General features: G+C 37.2%; 1 protein-coding gene across 7 annotated transcripts in view; it reads right to left on the reverse strand.

Annotated features, from left to right (window-relative positions):
* The window catches only part of ZNHIT6 (zinc finger HIT-type containing 6), a 109,204-nt gene that overhangs the window by 80,573 nt on the left and 7,572 nt on the right, over nucleotides 1–21,059 (reverse strand). For 6 of the 7 annotated variants that reach the window (XM_042462198.1, XM_042462197.1, XM_042462199.1 and 3 more), the window contains exons 2-6: nucleotides 15,750–15,815; nucleotides 15,550–15,656; nucleotides 14,535–14,620; nucleotides 8,965–9,068; nucleotides 715–783 (exon numbers count right to left, since the gene is read on the reverse strand). In XM_042462198.1, the coding sequence (XP_042318132.1) occupies nucleotides 715–783; nucleotides 8,965–9,068; nucleotides 14,535–14,620; nucleotides 15,550–15,656; nucleotides 15,750–15,815 (432 nt within the window). The remainder of the gene's footprint in view (nucleotides 1–714; nucleotides 784–8,964; nucleotides 9,069–14,534; nucleotides 14,621–15,549; nucleotides 15,657–15,749; nucleotides 15,816–21,059) is intronic. The other variant, XM_042462195.1, reaches the window with a different exon arrangement.

Consider the following 21,059-nt stretch of genomic DNA (forward strand, 5'->3'; position numbering starts at 1 on the left):
AACAGAGGCAAAGAAGTTGTGCCTATGTATCTGCATATACATAATAAAATATCCTGGAGATGTGATCCAAGTCTAAACATGAAATTAATTTATGTTTTGTAGATGCCTTATACACATAGCTGGAAGGTAATTTTATACATATTTTTAATAACGTTGTGCATGAAACTCAGTTTCTATATACTGAACCATCAAAAAGCAACAGTGTTACTATCCCAGCCACCCATGAAAAATGTTTTGGATTTTGTATGCCAGATTTCAGATTTCTGGATAAGCAAGACCTAATCTCTATCTTCTCATTTTCCTAAATAAAATGGTGTTGCAGAAAAGATTCACTGAGTTGCAGTATTTATTAAGTAAAATACAAACTAGGCTATAATTCAAACTATATCTGTGTACTGAAATAGGGACATCAAATATCATGTAATGATGTAAAACTTCTTTGATTGTATAAACAAACAAAAGAAGCTTGAGGGGTAATCAGCTTTAAAATGGTTCAGTTACATCCCCAAAGACCACCATCTCCAGGAAGACATTTAAACTACAGAGAGAGAGAGAGAGAGAGAGAAATTAAAAATTCAAGTTATGAATTCAGTTTATTGTTTACCTACAGAATGGCAATTATGAACAAAATCCAAACAACAATGTACAACATAATACAAAGACACATGCTTAATTTTCATATTAAAGAAATGCTGCAAGAAAAGACTGAGGTACCTTTTTTCTGTGAATTTAGCATGACTGTGAGGAAAAATGAGCTTCAAGTGCCAGTAGAACTTTTGTTCTCTGAAATGAAATCAACAGAGACTTTTAATCCTTTGTCATATAAACTACTGATTACAAATGCAGCTGAGTACTTGTTAAGGCTCCATTGTAGACAGTCCAAAATGGACAGGAAGCTGGATAAAGTATCAGTGTCATCACAGAGAGCTGATTAATCTGATCTCTTATGAAGGTAACAAACCTCTTAAATCACTTCCAACAACATCAGATTTGTTTACACAACCAAGACTTAATCCACTACTGAACAAAACTTACTTCTGCATAGTTCCATACAGAACACTTCATCTACTTCTATACTTGACAGATTGCTTTCTTAACAGTTAAGAATGTATAATACATCCTTTCATATACAAGTCTATATACAAACACAACTATCAACTTAAAATGGACACTGATATTAAGGAATGAAAACAATACAGTGTTGTCATAGCAAAGTTACTTTAACTACTAGACAGATAATGAACAGTAGCAAAACCAGCACACCAATCTGTTGCTATGTACAATTAAATATACATCAAATAACTGTTGGATTTAAAAGCACAGTAACAAGTACAGCACTTTAAATATTTACATTAAAGGTCAAAATGCATTATTGGTTTATATGAAGGAACACTGGCTTGTTTTGCAAGCAATGTGAATATGTTGTAAAAATAATTTTCAGAAAAAAACTAACAAGATTGTGGGGAAAGTGGAAATACTAGGACTAGGGCATTTAGGACTAGGATTGGGGTAGATATCAATAACAGGAGACACAAGAGAACATAGAGAGAGGTGGCAGGAAAATGATTCCTGAGTTCATGAGAGCAAACAATGAAACAAAGATGAGAGAGTGAAATCTAGTGTGAACAGCCAAAAAAGAAAAGAGGCTAATATTGGAAAGGAATAGTGAGACAGCAATAAAGATAAGAAACTTCAGAACAGGATAAGAGACTAAACTGAGAGTAAAAAGGAAAGAAAAAGTACTGAGAATAAAGAGATGAACCTGCTACATAAAGGAACAGCTATGTTATGAGCTTAAACTATTTTTCTCCAAATGTTGGATAGGTGAAACCAGAATCCTATGATACTCTGACAAGGGCCTTAAGACACCTTCCTCTGCTGCCAAACAAGTATGCACAGGTAAAGACAAAGTACAGTGAAAAAAGATCAGGATAATTTGCATCTAACATTCATACAGATGGCCTCTTTGAAAAGTCTATCAAAAGCAGGCATGGGAATCATGTAACGCTCCAGATGTGGTTGTACTACAACTCCTAGGATTCTTCACCTATGCTGTCTAGAGCTCATGGAAGTTGCAGTCTAACAATATCTGGAGAGCCATATAAAACCCATTCCGATCTAGATTTATAACTATAGCTCATTATACAAGAAAGCAACTTATCGAGTCTTATGGAGGTACTTGGAAAAAATTAAGTGGAAATGATAATATGCATTTCCTCTTGCAAAAATGATGTATGGAAAGCAAACTACAAAGAAGGTCTGCAGATTATTTCTGCTTCTTTTATATTTACTAACACTAGCAATGTAGGTAATTTAAAATGGTTGAGCCGATTTAAATGCTCTTTTGAAAGAGCAAATTATCTAAAAATACAAATGCCAAAATACCTGAGGGAGGCATTTACTAGAGCTAGAATAGACCAGCTTGACACCATGGTAAGATATGGAAGATTCAATTGTATTTCTTAGAATGAGCAAATCTGTATCTGTGGAGACCAAGAAATTGAGGATTTAGCTCATATTTTATTCAAGTGTAATCTGTACCAACTGGAAAAAGATCAGTATCTTGGTCCCTATATCAAAAGAACAATGTTTTGGGATACCCATGTCAGAATCTCTTACTGCATGAGTGGCCAAGATTAAAAATCACAGCTCGGTTTTTATGCAATGCTATACAGTCGAGAGTTAGATATGTGGGGTCAATTTGGATAAATTACAGAGGTGATGAAGAATTCTGATGTTCAGTTTTATTACTTTATCTATTATCATCTTAATGCTGTAATACATTACTGTTTTTTTTTACCCATTTTTGTATCTTGAACCTGTGGTATAGATTTTTATGATCAGTTTTATAACTATGTCTCATTTTTAGGAACTGTACTTCTAATTGTACGTATATTGTTTTACATTTATATGACATCCATACAGTATTCTATATACATTTCAGATTCTGTGTTATTACATTTTAGCTCTTTTCTAATTGCTATAGAATTTCTATAGGATTTTATAATGTGTTTTACTTGCTTTAGTGTTATTTTGTGTTATTTTGAAATGGCCTAAGGGCTAATCAATAAACATTTCTTCTACTAACACTAACACTTTTACATTTGCATTTCCACTTTTAAAAACACACTCACTGAAGCCTTCCCAACCAATAACAGACACTACAATTAATTTGCAAGGAAAATATGGTAATAGGTGTTTCAAAGTAGATTTATTAATCCAAAATTAAATCAAGAGCAGGTGCCATTCAACCTGCAATGCAATGGAAACTACTGTGAGTCACAGCCAGCAAAGTCAATATTGAGAGAGGAAACATACTACAGTTCAACAAAATGTGGAAGGCTGTAGGCTGCCTAACGGTGAATTAAATAAATGGGCAACAAGCAGCCTTTTAACAGAAATCATTGGCAGCTAAAATTGATCTCTTCTAGGCAACCAATTTATTTCATGTGCTTACTTCAGAACTGATTAATGCAAACAAAAACTATACAACTCTACCCAGGAAATTAAATCAGAACTAGATCACAGTTGGAATCCACAAAGTCATCATGGAAAAGGTCTACCTGTAATTCTTTGCACTGTAAAAGATAAAAGCAAAAAGAAGGACTGAAAGGAAAGTCTGAAGCAGGACAATACAAGGAATAGGAACATGGAATGTGAGAATCATGAATCGAAGGAAGTGAGAAATGATTAGATAAGAAATAGAATATACAAACTTTGCAATACCCAGTGCAACTGAACTAAAGTAGGAATGTGACATTTTCAAAGCGAAAACTGCATAGTACTTAGTGGGGAAACGAGTGTCTCCAGAAACAAGAAATTGAGTACTTTAATGGCATGGCATGTAGCAAAACAATCAGAAGATATAATGTAAATTCTGACTGATTTAATATGACACAGATTTATAGTTTTTTTGTGGGATTTTCAGGCTATGTGGCCATGTTCTACAAGAGTTTCTTCCTGACATTTCACCGGCATCTGTGGCTGGCATCTTCAGAGAATGCTTACCTGGAAAGGAGATTGTCTGGAAAGTCAGGAAGAAACTCTTCTAGAACATGGCCACATAGCCCGGAAACCCCACAAAAAACTATGGATGCCAGCCATGAAAGCCTTCAACTCCACAATATGACAAAGACCTCAGTGAAAAATCTATCAATATGACTGCAGTTCAGGTTTAAGCTTCCATCACAGAGGCAGAAAAGGAAGAAACAGGAAGTCTCTACAAGAGCTTCCAGGAAGAAACTTATTAAAACAAAACATGTTGATCATAATAAGAAACTGAAATTCAAAAATAGGGAACAAAGTAGTACCAAACACTTGGGAGAATTTGGCCTATGATTAAGAAATAAAGCAGGAAGTAGTGAAGCCACCAGTTTGTTCACATTATATTTTAAAAAAACCCTCGGCACAACCAATTAATCATCAAAAGTCTGTTTAAATACAAAGGTCTTTACCTCCTGGCAAAATGGAAGCAAAGAGGGGGCCTAATTGTCCATTGAAGGAGCAGGATTTCCATGGCCCAGACAGGCCATGTCCTTGCTGGACAGTCCTGTAATGGTAGTGAGACCAAGTGGAAACATTCTACCAAGGACTTGAATGCATTAACACAGGGAGATATGGTATTTCAGACAGTCAGGACTCAGCCCTACCAATATATTATAAATTGGGAAGCAAAAGATAGCAATAGCAAGTACATTTCTATACCACTTACTGATGTACTAAGCAGTTTACAAAGTATAAGCTAATTGACCCCAACAAGCTGTGTGCTCATTTTAGCAACCTATGGAAAGATGCTAGGCTGAGTCAGCCCAGAACCTTTGGCTGGTATTGAATTCACAACCTTGTGGTTTGTGAGTGAATGGCTGCAGTACAGGCATTTAACCATTGCGCCACCAGGGAAAAATTCAATTTTTGTGAAAACAAGACATGCCGTAGACTATGGCACAAACCATGAACTATTAAGATCAAAAATTTGGGCTGCCGCCACACTACAAAATTAATGCAGTGTGACACTGCCTTGTCATGGCTCCATCCTATGGAACGATGGGAGCTGTAGTTTGCTGTAAAAACAGAGATGGCTAAATATTTCACAAAACTACAAATCCCACACTCCCATAGCATTGATTCTTAAATGTAGAGACATTGCTGAATACCAAAATGAGAGCCAATGAGGTGTAGTGGTTGGACTATGACTCTGGAGACCAGGTTTTGATTCCTCACTCAGCTACTGGGTGACCTTAAGCAAGTCACATGCTCTCAGCCTCAGGGGAAGCCAATGGCAAACCTCCTCTGTTGAATCTTGCCAAGAAAACCCCATGATAGTGTCGCCATAAGTCGTAAATGACTTGAAGGTACACAACAACAGAAAGTGAGGAAGGATCATCCATGCCAACAATATTTCTGATTTCTATGAATGGATGTGAAAGCTGGTCAGTGAAGAAAGCTAATAAGAGGGGGGAAATAAACCCATCTGAAATGTGATGCAGAAGGAGAGTTTCATGGATACCATAGACCACCACAAAGAAAAATAAATCGGTATGAGAACATTAACTGAAGGTATTGTATTTGGACACATCATGAGCTTACAAGATTCATTGGAAAAGATGACAATGCTTGATATAGTCATAGGCAGTATGAAAAGAGGTGGAAATATTACAGATGGATTGACTGAATAAAGAAAACCATAACTGTGAACCTGCAAGATCTGAGAGAAACTGTTAGTTACAAAGTCTTTTGGAGGTCTCTCATTCTGCCATATGACAAAGACAACTTGATCACACATAACAATGACCGCATAAATAAGAAAGGAAATTATGAAAAAGAAAAACAGATGAAAGATTTGGAAGCATCACAAGTAATGAATGCCAACTGTTGCATTCACTTGAGTCTCAAACAGGGAAAAATTAAGCCAAAATAATTATAAATGTGGTTATTCTACTTTTTACTTACTGATTACTTGTTTGTGTTAATATGGGCATGATTCACACCTGGGTCACCACAAACTACCCATCTGTTATTTAATAAGTTTAATCATAAGTTGGGGGAAGGGGTCTTTTTTGCAAAAAATACTGCTCAGGTAAAGTTAAAAAGCAATAGTGAAGCCACAGGAATGAGATGTTTTAACTACTACTCAAAACCTAATTATACGTTAATGTTCAGAACTGTACATTAAAAAAAAAAAGTGGTAGGGCAGGGTATGAGGCAAATTTTCAAACGAAAATTGCATGCTCAAAAACCACTGTCTTTGCTTTAAATATACAACCTACTGAAGAAATTGCCCATATTTCTACACAAGCCAGCTTGTTAATAGAATGGGGAGGGGGCTAGGTAAGGGCATGGTTAAGCAGCAGTTATCCTTGAACTACAATAACCTGATTTACAGTATAGCCTAATTCACTTTGCAGTAAACTAAGTCCCTACAATGTTTCTATTTCTCCTAAACAATGGATTCAGTCCAATTAAATGATTATAGTCTCCTGTGAAACCCTCACAATCTCATTAAAGGAAACAAATGCAGAGGTTTTTATGACACACCAGTCACTCAAGTATCAATACGACAAAGATAAAGTTCTATCAATATAATAAAGCACGGGGTGTGTATGTGTGTCCAATTTTATTGGAGGTTAGCTAAGTGTCACTAAGTATCCAGCAAATTATTTGCAGTTGTAAAATAAGACAGTGCCCCCAAGATCTACATGAGGCACATTTCGATTGTACACATACGACACATACGGCCTTCTACTAGGAGGCCTCAGAACAGCAGGATCTCTGCATCTGTGCTGTAATTCTCATATTAAGGGAAATCCAGCTTCAGGAAAAGAAAGGATGCTTTCAAAGTGACCAAAATTCTTAAAATTCTTCAGTCAAACTTGTTACTAAACAGTAATTAAGAACATCAATGATCCTTCTAGCTTATGTTTTTGCAATGGATGGAAAAGCTACATTGGTGTACATCAGATAGCAGACAAATATTTTAAGATTTCTGGAGACAGGACATGATTCCAATACTCTGTCTTAAACGTATTCCAGCCCGGTATCTAAATTAACATGAATTTAAGAAAGGCTGGGTCCTGGGCTTTAATTAGCTTTCGGAAACATGCATTCAACCATAAATGTAGTGAGACAACATGGATCACCAGTAGATTGACAATGGATTTTAGAAATGGTACTTCTTTAACATATTTGTTAGTGCCTCCCTTACTGCTTGCACCTAATAGTATTATTCACAATGAATATATTTTTATTTCAGGACAAAAACAGCATTAAATTGGAATAATTAAAAACCCAGTTGTTTGGATTTCCTAACCACTTGTGTGTTGTTGTTGATGTGTGCCTTCACATCGTTTTTGACTTATGGTGAACTTAACTTTTCTTGACAAGTTTTGTTCAGAGGGGGTTTCCTTTCGCTGTCATCTAAGACTGAAAGAATGTGACTTGCCCAAGGTTACCCAGTGGATTTCCATGGTTGGGTCGGAATTCAAACGCTGTTTTTCAGAGTTGTAGTCCAACACTCAAACTACGGTATTAAACCACATTGGCACTTACATGTACATCAAAATAGATTACTGCATTCATTACTGTATTTATTCATTATAAATTACTGTATTCAAAGTACCGGTAACAAAAGCATTTATATTCACTCAATAAAACTGCTGCAAGCTATCTAAATGGATCTAAGTCTCAAGAGATATTTTAGCCAGGTTGCTAGGAATGAGGGACTGCTCACTGTATATCTAGAAGAGAATTAATAAATAAATGATTTGTAGAACTTAATATAAGAATAAATAAATGCTTTATTAAAATGAATATCAGCACTTTTATATTCTAGCTGTTAAAGACAGGTAACATTTTTGCATATTCTTCTGATACTTTATGTTCACAGCTTGCTCCCAGTAGTTCAGAAAGTATATGTTCAACACAAAAGCAGAGGTTCCATAGACTGGCTTGCTAATTATTCATGACAAACACTTTAGCCCAGGAAATTCTTGCTTGCTAATACTTTGCAAGAGAGACATCTACTGGTTTTCAGTTGAAATGTCACATTCCCTTTTTACTGCTATATGAAAACAACATAAATGTGTTAAATTACCATATATATTCAACTATAAGTCAACTTCACGTATAAGTGAAGACCAGGTGTCAGAATTATGGATTTTGATATAACTCATGTATAAATCAAAGGTAAAACTTAGGGGCATGTAACAAAGATTGTAAGGGATGAAGGGAAGGAAAATTATGCCAAAGCATGCTGCTATTTTACGTCCCAGATGTTTAAAAAGGCCAGAAGCAGCACCGCAGTGTAGTAGAAGTGGGTAGGTGCTTCTTTTACGGTGGGCAAAGCTCTTGCCTTTCACCATTCTACTCAGAAAAGGAGATGGTTCCTATTTTGATAAGAGTTAAGGTACAGTACTTACACCGACCCATGAATAAGTTGACCCAGATTTTGGGGGGTGATCTTCTGACTAACATTTCTAGACTTATTTTATACAGTAGTCTTCCTTTCACCACATCACCAAAAGCTTCTCATACCAATATTTATGGTCCAAGTGCTACAATGCCCTCATTACAATTAGTCAAACATTCAGGTTTGAAGGTGATGGATGCTCTCATGCCTGCCCTAGCACAAGGCAAGAGGACAGAGATAAATAGACCTTGTCCCTCACCCACCTGACATTCGCTGCTTGGTGTGCGTTTTGAAAGCCTGGTAACTCTATACATGACAGTGACATTTATAAGAATGAATAGCTTGGGATCTACAAAGTATGTGTTGTGGCCTGCCATGTGCTTACCATTTACTTATTCTAGTATTTCTAGGTACATTGCAAAAACAAGCTAATGGAACTTATGGTTATCACTGTATTTGGTTGATAAGCTAGTTTGCCAGATTGCAAATTTTGGAGACCCAATTTAGAAGACACACACTTTGTAGAATCAGTCCCATAGTAATACTGCCTATAAACATACTTATTGTTAAAGAATGTAGAATTCTCTCGCCTCTTTGTGAATCCAATTGGCAAAGTTTGTAGGTGGATATTATATCTTCGAGCTCGATTCTTCAAGAATTGTACCTGATGGAAAAAACAATTACTGACAGTCTGAGAATCTTAAGCAATTGCATTATTTAGATTTACAACATCACCTTATCCCCTACAGTGAGGTTACAAGACATTTGGAAATGTGCATTCCATCTTAGATTAAATCACAGCCATGTTGTTACTAGTCACTTAACTTTGGCTTATTAACTGTAACCAACCAAGTCTGAACCACAGATATAGGATGGGTGACACCTGGCTGAACGAGACTACCTGTGAAAGGGATCTGGAAGTCCAAGCAGACTACAAATTCAACATGAGTCAACAGTGCAATGAGGCAGCTAACAAGGCCAATGCAATTTTAGGCTGCATCAATAAAAGTATAGTGTCTAGATCAAGGTAAGTAGTAGTGCCACTGTATTCTGCTCTGGTCAGGCCCCACCTGGAATACTGTGTCCAGTTCTGGGCACCACAATTTAAAAAGGATGTTGAGAAACTGGAGCGTGTCCAAAGGAGGGCGACTAAAATGGTGAAGGGTCTGGAAACCATGTCGTATGAGGAACGCCTTAGGGAGCTGGGGATGTTTAGCCTGGAGAAGAGAAGGTTAAGGGGTGATATGACAGCCCTGTTTAAATACTTGAAGGGATGTCATATTTAAGAGGGAGCAAGCTTGTTTTCTGCTGCTCCAGAGACTAGGACCAGGAGCAACGGATGAAAGCTACAGGAAAAAAGATTCCACCTCAACATTAGGAGGAACTTCCTGACAGTAAGGGCTGTTCGACAGGGGAACACACTCCCTCGGAATGTAGTGGAGTCTTCTTCCTTAGAGGCCTTTAAACAGAGGCTGGATGGCCATCTGTCAGGGATGCTTTTATTTAGATTTCCTGCATGGCAGGAGGTTGGACTGGACGGTCTTTGAGGTCTCTTCCAACTCTATGATTCTATGATTTTGTTTTAATAAACTATAAGGAAGATTATCAGGTTTAGGATTTGCATGTCAAGCTAAACTGTTGTTAATCTAACTCAGAAACATAACCTTCCAACTTTTTTATGACATTCCTGCAGGATGTATAAGTCTGAAGCTCCCTGCAGCATGCTCTTTTAACCTTAGCCATGCTTTAGCATAACAGCTGACTGAAGCCAAGGCAGATTAATGAACAGAGTGAGAGATGTGTATTATTTCTCTAAAAACCAGTTTCCAGGTAGATCTTGAATTTAATATTCAAGGACTGATAACGGTATGCAATAAAAAGTGGTTTGTTCAATTGTTTCTTTCTCCAGATAATTTAACACACCTCAGATATAGACTAGGCAGCAGTAAATCTCAAGTTAACACTTTTTCTTGGGAACAAACTGATTTCAATTGGGTTTATATCTCAGTAAGACATAAACAGAAGTGTAGTTTAAGATCCTACATATTTCTTAAGTTATAACACTGGATGAACTGAATTACTCCTTTGTCTTCATTCACCCTTCAAATCATATTAGATTTATGTGCTATTAAAATGCACATTGTGCAGTAAAAAGAATTCTTAGATTCAATAGCAGGCATCTGATTGATAATATCAAAGAACAAGTGAAAGACTTGTTATCTTTTCCTGCCTGCCCTTGTGCCTCCAAATAAGAAATGGCCCCTACCTGCTACCCAAATTTCACCACTTCTTTGTCTGTCTCTGTTCAATATAACTGTGGACTTTCTCTCTGAAACATCAGACACCAAGCCATCACTCAAATAGTAAAATCTGAGCAAAACCAAAGCGCTCCTATTACTTTCCTGGCGATTCTCAACATTCAAGCTATATGGAGACATACTTGCTGCTTCCACCAATGGCAACTTGTGACCCTGCAAATACTGTTGGACTTCAGCCCCTATTTTGTACAATCACAGTAGCTGATAGTAATATGAACTGTAGTCCATTAACAATTGGAGAGGCACAAGTTGCCCATCTCTAACTTAGCAGTAAAAAGAAGGACAAATCGATTACCTTACAAACAGTGTAATATAAAGTGGGCAATATTTCCTATATTACTTGCCATATACAACCTTTATGCTCATTTAGTTAGGGCATAATTACTGTCAAACTCTACCCTTAATCATACATTCTATAAAGATTCCAGTATTGATATAACTGTTAGCACAATTAGTGGAGATGTGTGAACGTTTTTGAAAAGCACAGAATAAGCTCTTGGGAACGCACTGAAGTTTATGTTCTGATTCTCTAACAATTGAGAACACAGTTATGTCTGTCACATAGGGTACTTTCAAGCTGAATGTTGATGAGATGGAAACATTCCTTCTAAATGACTAATGCAAGTCTTCATCAAAACCGTTCCTGCAGTCCTTGAGATCCAAGTTGCAGCTCCCTGATCCAAGTAATAAAATTTAAGATACAAACAATAAGCACTAAATAGACTGCCACTTCTTCCATAAAGAATGCTGTTATCTTATTTTTATTCCCTCTAATGCAGGCCACTGTTGCATTTACTTTTCTTAACTTCTTTCTAATCTGATCTGAAGGATAAATATTTTAAAACTGCTATAAAAATGTGCTATGCTTGAAAGTACAAGACAGAGATGATCTTGATAATGGAACTGACAAGACATTAATCACAAAATGTGTCATCTCTAGAGATAAACACAGAGAAAACAACATTTAACTGTGAGAGTTTCCAAACATTACAACCAGAAGTGTTGAAGGGAGGGGAGAATGTAATCAGAATATATATACGTATAGATGTTGCCTGACAAAGACATTTCACCAATGGCTCCAAAATCTTAAGGCATAAATAATACCAAAATGGATGGGCATCATTCAAGCTCTTTTGGGAGGAGGAGCATGGAGGGACAAATACTTCAAAGCATGTTGTTAGAAGGGTTAGCTTGCAGCTGTAGGCATTCTACTGGGGAGCAGACTTGGCAAAGAGGCAGGACAGAATATTTCTGAATATCCCTACAAGTCTCATATAGTATACCAACTTTGAAATAGAGCAACACCTTATGTAACAGACTGTAAGTGGACATCATGTGTAAGTTGAAGGCAAGTATGGGGCCAAAATTATGGATTTTGCTTTGATCCGTGCATAGGTCGAGGATAAAATTTAGGGGCATATAGCAAAGGATCTAAAGGATGAAGCAAAGCAAAACAATGTCAAAGAACTTACAAAATTCCAGCAGACATAACTCTTTGTGCTTACTCTTAAGACTGGATGGATGAAAGAGCAGAGGGGGTCAGTGCCTCACATATTATACTCTTGCTTTACATCAGGAGATGGTTTCTTCTTTTAAATAAGAGTTAAGATACAGTACTTACATTGACCCGTGGATAAGTCAACTCAGTTTTTTGGGTCAATTTTTTGACCAAAATTTCTAGACTTATACATGAATATATACAGTAATTGAAGGAACAAGTCCTACAAAAGTCTTGACTGAGGTGTCACCATAGTTGGGCATTTCCTCCACTTCTCTAGCTGAGCAATCACCAACCTGGAACAGGTTGCTTTAGACTGCAGTTCTCATGCTCTCTGAGCTCTGTATATGGGAGTTGTAGTCCAAATCATCTGAAGGGCGCCAGTCTGAGGAAGGCTGCTTTGAATCATTAAGTACATTGAACCAAGTAAGAACTTTTAGACTCCTTCTCATGGGCCTTTCTTGTGATGGCCTAGGATAGGGAGATGGGCCACAGCAATATACCTATATGACTTAATTCCATTCAAAACAGTCGTAACATGCCCATCATTCACAGCCAAAAACATTTTGCTATACTGAAGATTTTTTAAAAATTGTTCAGTTCAAAGATATGGAAGGATCTATTCTTGCTCTTATGGGCAGGATCAACCATGCCAAAACAGTCTTCTCCAGAATTACTGGAGATTAGTGTAAAGGATATTATGCTTACAAATTGTTAATGTTGTAATTAAAGATTAATTGCTACTGCAGTTAAAGAGGTATTCATCTCAAATGTAACACAGTTATATTGAAAATCCATTTTCAAAAGCTTCATTTTCCAAGGTTTTCTTCCATATAGAAGCACACAGAAAATAAATATCTCAAGTAAATTGCTTTAGTGAAGCAAATATGTTTGTGTTCACTTAAAAGTGACTCAACAGATGGCTTTGGTATTTTTGTTCTAACTGAAACACATAGTATAAACTGATTAGAAATAAATTATACTAACTAGATGTATGGCAGATTGGTGAAGGGCAGGGGTAGAGAAAGTAGTCTGTGGGCTACATGTGGTCCCAAGGGCAGTTCTGCACCCTCAAAACATGAGCAGAAATTCACCACATTTCCCCATTGAGACATTTTAGGACCAGAAGCCTTTTTTTTCCAACATGAAGTAATCCACAAGTTGACACACACCCTCACTAAACATGGTGAAACAGCCCTCCCACATATCCAAAGAGGGGAAAGATGATTTTTTTTCCTAATATTTTTTTTTAAGAAATGGGGTGGCAGGGGCAGCCCTCCAAGATTCCCTGGGGGCCAATGTGGCCTCCCTAAGTCCCAACAGTTTCCCATCTCTATTGTGGGGAGTGATATGGTTGAACAAGAATTTTATATTAAATACCATTAAAAAGCATTGTAGTAAGGTCAGCTTCTCACTCAGTACTCAGACACACTCTCATAATCCACTGTACATTTATTTACAATAATATATGTACTTACTGCAATCACAAAGTTGTATTAAAAGAGCATTGGTTATACTGAATACTTTTAGACCAAATATAGTAGACTAACAGCATGTTCTCATTACAGCACTGACACAGGGCTTATCACTGCTGTTGCTATTATTTAAGAAGAGTTGCTTATGAGAGGGTAGTTAAGAACAGAGAAGTGATTAAAAGGGGGCATACAAATAGTTCCGCACATATTTCACATGTTAAAAATGGTTGAAAAGCATCTTTCTCCTATCTGTAGGTTTTCAAATTAATGTTTGCTTTCAAGAGTGTCATAAACTATGGTGTATGTATCTGTGTAATGTGTACAGATAATGCTCAGTAAGGCAGACAACAATAGGAAAAGAGGAAGACTAAATTACAGACAGATATACTCAATCAAGGAACCCAACCCTGAGTCTGCAAAGCCTGAGCAAGGCTGTTGATAACAGGGTGACTCTGAAGCCTCTCATTCATAGAGTCACCATAAGTCAAAGCCAACTTGATGACAGCTAATAACAATAAATTCTGAGTCTAACTGAGTGTATTTTTCAGTTCAAAGTTTAATGGGCCCCTTCACAACTACAATGCTACAGTATATTCCTCTGTAACTGCCATGGCAGCATCCCACAGTAATCTGGGATGGGAATATAGGGAAACTTCAGGATTCCATACAGTGCAGCCACAACAATTAAAATGCAATTGTAGTGATATAAGGACCTCTGGGCTAAACTTTTAAATCAGTTTCCTTCTAGGGTGAGGAAGATTCTAAATCAGCTTCCTCCTAGTTTAAGAAATGTAATAAACACAACTAGTAGTATGATCAAGAAGACTGTGCATACTTACAAATTTATTGCTTTTTGGTTTATGGGAAATATCATCTCGACCAGCACTATCAGCTGTTCTTGCCACATCTTCCAGAAACCTATAATCTGAAATTAATAAGGAAAGAGCAATTTGGATTTTAAACAATTTGAATATGGCTGTTCCATTTTTAACGTATGAATTTCATGGATGGCATGAGCATGATATTTTGCATACATAGTATATTCACAGTGGGTGAAGCAGACTAAGTCTTGCAAATTTGCTTTGCCTGTTTATTAATTTTTTAATAGTTTGGGTGGCTTTCATTGAACTAGTTTTGATATGAACCATCTTAGCATTTGCAAAAATCCTCCTGTGGTGCTCACACTTCACAAGCTGTGATGATCCCAACTCTAAGGATATGCTACTCCTAGGATCCTCGCTGGATCTCCTTCCTCCAAATTCTGTGTAAAGCTATTCTTTGAATAATGTCTGTTATCTCTTAAGTTCAAACAGTCAGTGTTGGCATAAGGAGGGACCAAATGCAGTAATGTTAAACAAATATGAAAATACAGTGCGCCCGCATTATTCATGGGCATGTTTTACGTGGCTTCCAGCATATGATGGAAGCCGCGCCGGAAGAAAACAATGGTGCACGCTCCTGTGGTGTGCATCCCACACACCGCCACGGGCATCTGCGTTTTTTCCCTTACGTGGGGGGGGGGTCCCAGAACAGATCCCCTGCGTAAGGGAAGGGAGAACTGTATGTATTCAGTACAACTTAACACGACTTACGAATCGTATCATACTTTACCTTCCATCCCACAAATACCTGTAGTTGCCACTTCTTTTATAACTATATCATTAACAAACCAAATCTCTACCTAATACAATCTTCTCTCAAGGAAACTCCCTTGGATACTGACCATTTGAGTCACAATCTCCTACAAATCCCATGTAAGTGGAGGATCACTGCCTGTGCCACCTCCCAAAATCATTTACTCGATAGTTCAGTTTTCAGAATACTGTAGTTTGAGATTTTCAGAAGCACTCTTACCACTTAGAAGATTTAAGTCACTGAACTCATTCACGGAAACAAAAGCTGTCTTTTCTCTGACACCATTACAGTTGAGTGTGGTTTTATGCTTTTTCACACAAGCCAAACTGAAAGTACAGAGAGAAAGCAAAAAATAAAAATACTGACAATTTGTTCTCAGCATCCCAAAAGAATACAGCAGCAAAAACCTCTATATTTACCTGCATGAGTATTTCATACAACGTGGACACCGATATTTTGCTTCTTCTGTGTTACATATTTCACATCTTAAAAGAAAACAGTAAAAACAAAACATGCTTATACTTCAGGAACATGGTTGTGTTCTTAAGAAAAACCTAATTTCCAAAAAGATACCCACAAGTTGGAACACAGTAAAAACAGAAGCTATATTTGTTAAGAAAAATTATCCAGAACTTTCTCTAGTGCTTTTAAATGGTGTTTATGACCTCATAGCCAGTTACATGCTCTCGGTATCTCCCATGAACTCATTCTTTATAAATTAGTAAGGGGTATCAATATGCTTCCAGAAAAAGTAGCTGAGATACATTTATTCTGAGCAACCTGAAGGTTTCAAACAGGATGCCAACAACCTGCTAACAAGCTGTCACTATCTGGAATGTACACAAATATTCCCCAGCTGTTACAACTATACTGTCCTTTTCTATCCATGGGCATGTTGTCTTCTTGCCTGCTAGTCACTGATGGCATACCATCTTAATAGCAGAGTCCACACACTTTATATAAGAGTTACTTATTAAAAAATATGCCTTATCAGTGTATGTATATTTGTGCTCTCAAATGAACCCTTCAAGAACATGAGATGCTTGTTTGCATGAAGTACCAATCTGCCATATACATACTAATCGGAGCATGATAGCCTTACTTACATGTCGTCATCTCCATTTTGGGTTTAATGGCTGAGCATTTTATCTTCTCAGAAGCTCCAAATGTCATAATGTTTTTGTTTTAGCATTTGTAGAAGTGTGGTTTGAGGTCCAGGTCAAATTGACCCAGGCTGAAATTTAATGTAGTAAATTCTGGGAAACCATTTACAGATCAGGCAAGGAACAACAGAGTACCATTAACTCAGGCACTTTTTTTCCCTGCAACTATTTTTGGACAGACACCCATGCTTTCAAAAGTTGCCTTACTTAAAGAAAAGTTAATTACATAGAGAAAGAAATTTAACGACTGTTGTCTATGTTATGCCATATTCCTACAGTGGACCTCAGGGAAGAATAACTGAAAGCAAACACACAAAAACATCACATACTGTTTTGACAGAGGAAGGAGAACAATTCACACCTGTTTTCTATTCACAATACTTGCAAAATAACAAGATGGTGTACAGTTAATACCTTGAAGGGAAGAAGTAGGACTTACCATTTTATCACATACTGTTTATACTTGACAATCAACCTCATGCATAAGTCATGAGCAGGTTTCGGGGCCAAAATTATGGATTTGGATAAAACCCATGGATAAGTTGTGGGTAAAACTAAGGGGCATGTAATAAAGATAGTAAGACTGTAAGCCTGAGGGCAGGGAACTGTCTGAATAACTATCTGTAAGCTGCTGTGAGAGCCTTTAGGGCTGTTATAAATACTATGTAAACAAATAAATATAAAGAATGTAAAGGGCATAGCAAAGAAAAACAATGCCAAAGAACTTACACAATTTTGAGAGGCATAAACTGTTTGTGCTCATCTTAAAGGATGGATGGATGGATGAGGAAGGAACCACACAAATAGAGGCTGTGCAATGTGTGGGGGAGGAAACCAGGAGCTAAGAAAACGCATCCATGTAAAAAAGAATGAAAAGGCAAAGCAAAGAAAATGGTGACCACATTAGTAGTGTCAATAGCTGTTAGCTTTAATATGGTAACTTTGTTTGACTGTAACCCAGAAAGGCTGAGATCCCTCTCAGCCTGATTCTTCTCAGCACTCCTTTGAGGGGAAGAACCAAACAGCTTCTGCCACCACCATTTTCCTGCCCAGGAATTCAAAAAGATCAGAAGCAGCATCGTGGCTAAGGGGGTGGGGGGCCAGTGCTTCTTTTAGGTTATCCCAGGATGGACTAAGTGTTGCCTTTCGACACTATATTCAGAGAAGGGACTGGTTCCTTTCTTAACCAAAAATTAAGGTTTTCTGGGTCGATTTTTCAACTAAAATTTCTAGACTTACACATGAGAAAACCCCAGCCATAAAATGGAGTTTTACTTTATACCCCATTTGGCCTTCACCCACATTGGATTGATGTTTGTTAATATAAATTTGTGAGATTTTAATTGTGATCTGTTTACAGATTATTTTAACTATTACTTGTTAATTGTTATTTTACGGGGGAGAGGGAAATGTGGGTTATATTCAAGGTATTGTTGGAATTTTATGTAAGCCGCTCCGACTGCTTGTACAAAGAAGCATGATATAAATAAAAGTTTTATTATTTTTTTAATTATGAATACATACAGCATTTCAAAACTGTTTTATATAGATACAATTCTGAAATTGTTTCCTATAGTTAACGATTGGGGATGGGGGATTCTACAGTGTTTTAGCTATACCTCTTTACTAACTCTGAATCATTCAAATCACAATGGACTGGATCCAAAACTTAGGTCTAAAACATATGGCTGAAATAATCCAGTTTGAGACTGCTTTAACTACCCTGGTTCAATGGTAGGGAATTCTGAGAAGTGTAGATTTGGGAGACATTTAGCCATCTCTGTTAGAGAGCACTGGTGCCACAATACACTACAATTCCCAGGATTCCCTACAACTGTGCCAGGGCAGTTAAAGCAGTCTTAAAATTGATTATTTCTGCAGTGTGCTTTGGACCTCAGTTACACTTTTAAAAAAAACTAGTGAACTCAATAGGATCAATCACACTGATTTCAAAAGGACTACTCTAAGTGACACTTAGTGCTGTGTACCTCTTTCATATTACAGCAGAACCAATGGGAGTTCAACAGAGTGTAACGTAATAGACCAGGAAGCCTCTTCTGTATTTTCCACTGCCGAGTGCCTACTGATATTATTCACATCAGGTAAGGGAGTCATGCTGCCCTCCAAAAGTTGCTGGATTGCAATTCCTAACTTTTTGCACCATTGGCTATCTTTGCAAGGAGTGCTGGGAACTGTAAACCAAAACATCTTAGGCCCAAACAGACAGGCCAAAACAAAGCTGCTTCGGGTCACTTTGGAGGTATGCTGTTTAAATGTTGTTTTAATAAACTATAAGGAAGATTTCAGGTTTAGGATTTGCCTGTCAAGCTAAACTGTTGTTAATCTAACTCAGAAACATAACCTTCCAACTTTTTAATGACATTCCTGCAGGATGTATAAGTCTGAAGTCCCTGCCGCATGCTCTTTTAACCTTAGCCATGCTTTAGCATAACAGCTGACTGAAAGCCAAGGCAGATTAATGAACAGAGTGAGAGATGTGTATTATTTCTCTCAAAAACCAGTTTCCAGGTAGATCTTGAATTTAATATTCAAGGACTGATAACGGTATGCAATAAAAAGTGGTTTGTTCAATTGTTTCTTTCTCCAGATAATTTAACACACCTCAGATATAGACTAGGCAGCAGTAAATCTCAAGTTAACACTTTTTCTTGGGAACAAACTGATTTCCAATTGGGGTTATATCTCATAAGACATAAACAGAAGTGTAGTTTAAGATCCTACATATTTCTTAAGTTATAACACTGGATGAACTGAATTACTCCTTTGTCTTCATTCACCCTTCAAATCATATTAGATTTATGTGCTATTAAAATGCACATTGTGCAGTAAAAAGAATTCTTAGATTCATAGCAGGCATCTGATTGATAATATCAAAGAACAAGTGAAAGACTTGTTATCTTTTCTGCCTGCCCTTGTGCCTCCAATAAGAAATGGCCCCTACCTGCTACCCAAATTTCACCACTTCTTTGTCTGTCTCTGTTCAATATAACTGTGGACTTCTCTCTGAAACATCAGACACAAGCCATCACTCAAATAGTAAAATCTGAGCAAAACCAAAGCGTCCTATTACTTTCCTGGCGATTCTCAACATTCAAGCTATAGGAGACATACTTGCTGCTTCCACCAATGGCAACTTGTGACCCTGCAAATACTGTTGGACTTCAGCCCCTATTTTGTACAATCACAGTAGCTGATAGTAATATGAACTGTAGTCCATTAACAATTGGAGAGGCCAAGTTGCCCATCTCTTTAGCAGTAAAAGAAGGACAATCGATTACCTTACAAACAGTGTAATATAGTGGGCAATATTTCCTATATTACTTGCCATATACAACCTTTATGCTCATTTAGTTAGGGCATAATTACTGTCAAACTCTAACCTTAATCATACATTCTATAAGATTCAGTATTGATTAACTGTTAGCACCAATTAGTGGAGATGTTGAACGTTTTTGAAAAGCACAGAATAGCTCTTTGGAACGCACTTAAGTTTATTGTTCTGTTCTCTAACATTGAGAACACCAGTTATGTCTGTCACATAGGGTACTTTCAAGCTGATGTTGATGAGATGGAAAACATTCCTTCTAAATGACTAATGCAAGTCTTCATCAAAACCGTTCCTGCAGTCCTTGAGATCCAAGTTGCAGCTCCCTGATCCAGTAATAAAATTAAGATACAAACAATAAGCACTAAATAGACTGCCACTTCTTCCATAAAGAATGCTGTTATCTTATTTTTATTCCCTCTAATGCAGGCCACTGTTGCATTTGCTTTCTTAACTTCTTTTCTAATCTGATCTGAAGGATAAATTTTAAAATGCTATAAAATGTGTCTGCTTGAAAGTACAAGACAGAGATGATCTTGATAATGGAACTGACAAGACATTAATCACAAAATGTGTCATCTCTAGAGATAAACACAGAGAAAACAACCTTAACTGTGAGAGTTTCCAAACATTACAACCCAGAAGTGTTGAAGGGAGGGGAGAATGTAATCAGAATTATTATACGTATAGATGTTGCCTGACAAAGAATTTCACCAATGGCTCCAAAATCTTAAGGCATAAATAATACCAAAATGGATGGGCATCATTCAAGCTCTTTTGGGAGGAGGCATGGAGGGACAAATACTTCAAAGCATGTTGTTAGAAGGGTTAGCTTGCAGTGTAGGCATTCTACTGGGGAGCAGACTTGGCAAAGAGCAGGACAGAATATTTCTGAATATCCCTACAAGTCTCATATAGTATACCAACTTTGAAATAGAGCAACACCTTATGTAACCGACTGTATAGTGGACATCATGTGTAAGTTGAAGGCAAGTATGGGGCCAAAATTATGGATTTTGCTTTGATCCGTGCATAGGTCGGGATAATTTAGGGGCATATAGCAAAGGATCTAAAGGATGAAGCAAAGCAAAACAATGTCAAAGAACTTACCAAATTCCAGCAGACATAACTCTTTGTGCTTACTCTTAAGATGGTGGATGATGAAAGAGCAGAGGGGTCAGTGCCTCACATATTATACTCTTGCTTTACATCAGGAGATG

The sequence above is a fragment of the Sceloporus undulatus genome, chromosome 4 (assembly GCF_019175285.1).
Source record: "Sceloporus undulatus isolate JIND9_A2432 ecotype Alabama chromosome 4, SceUnd_v1.1, whole genome shotgun sequence".
In the NCBI taxonomy this organism is placed as follows: Eukaryota; Metazoa; Chordata; class Lepidosauria; order Squamata; family Phrynosomatidae; genus Sceloporus; species Sceloporus undulatus.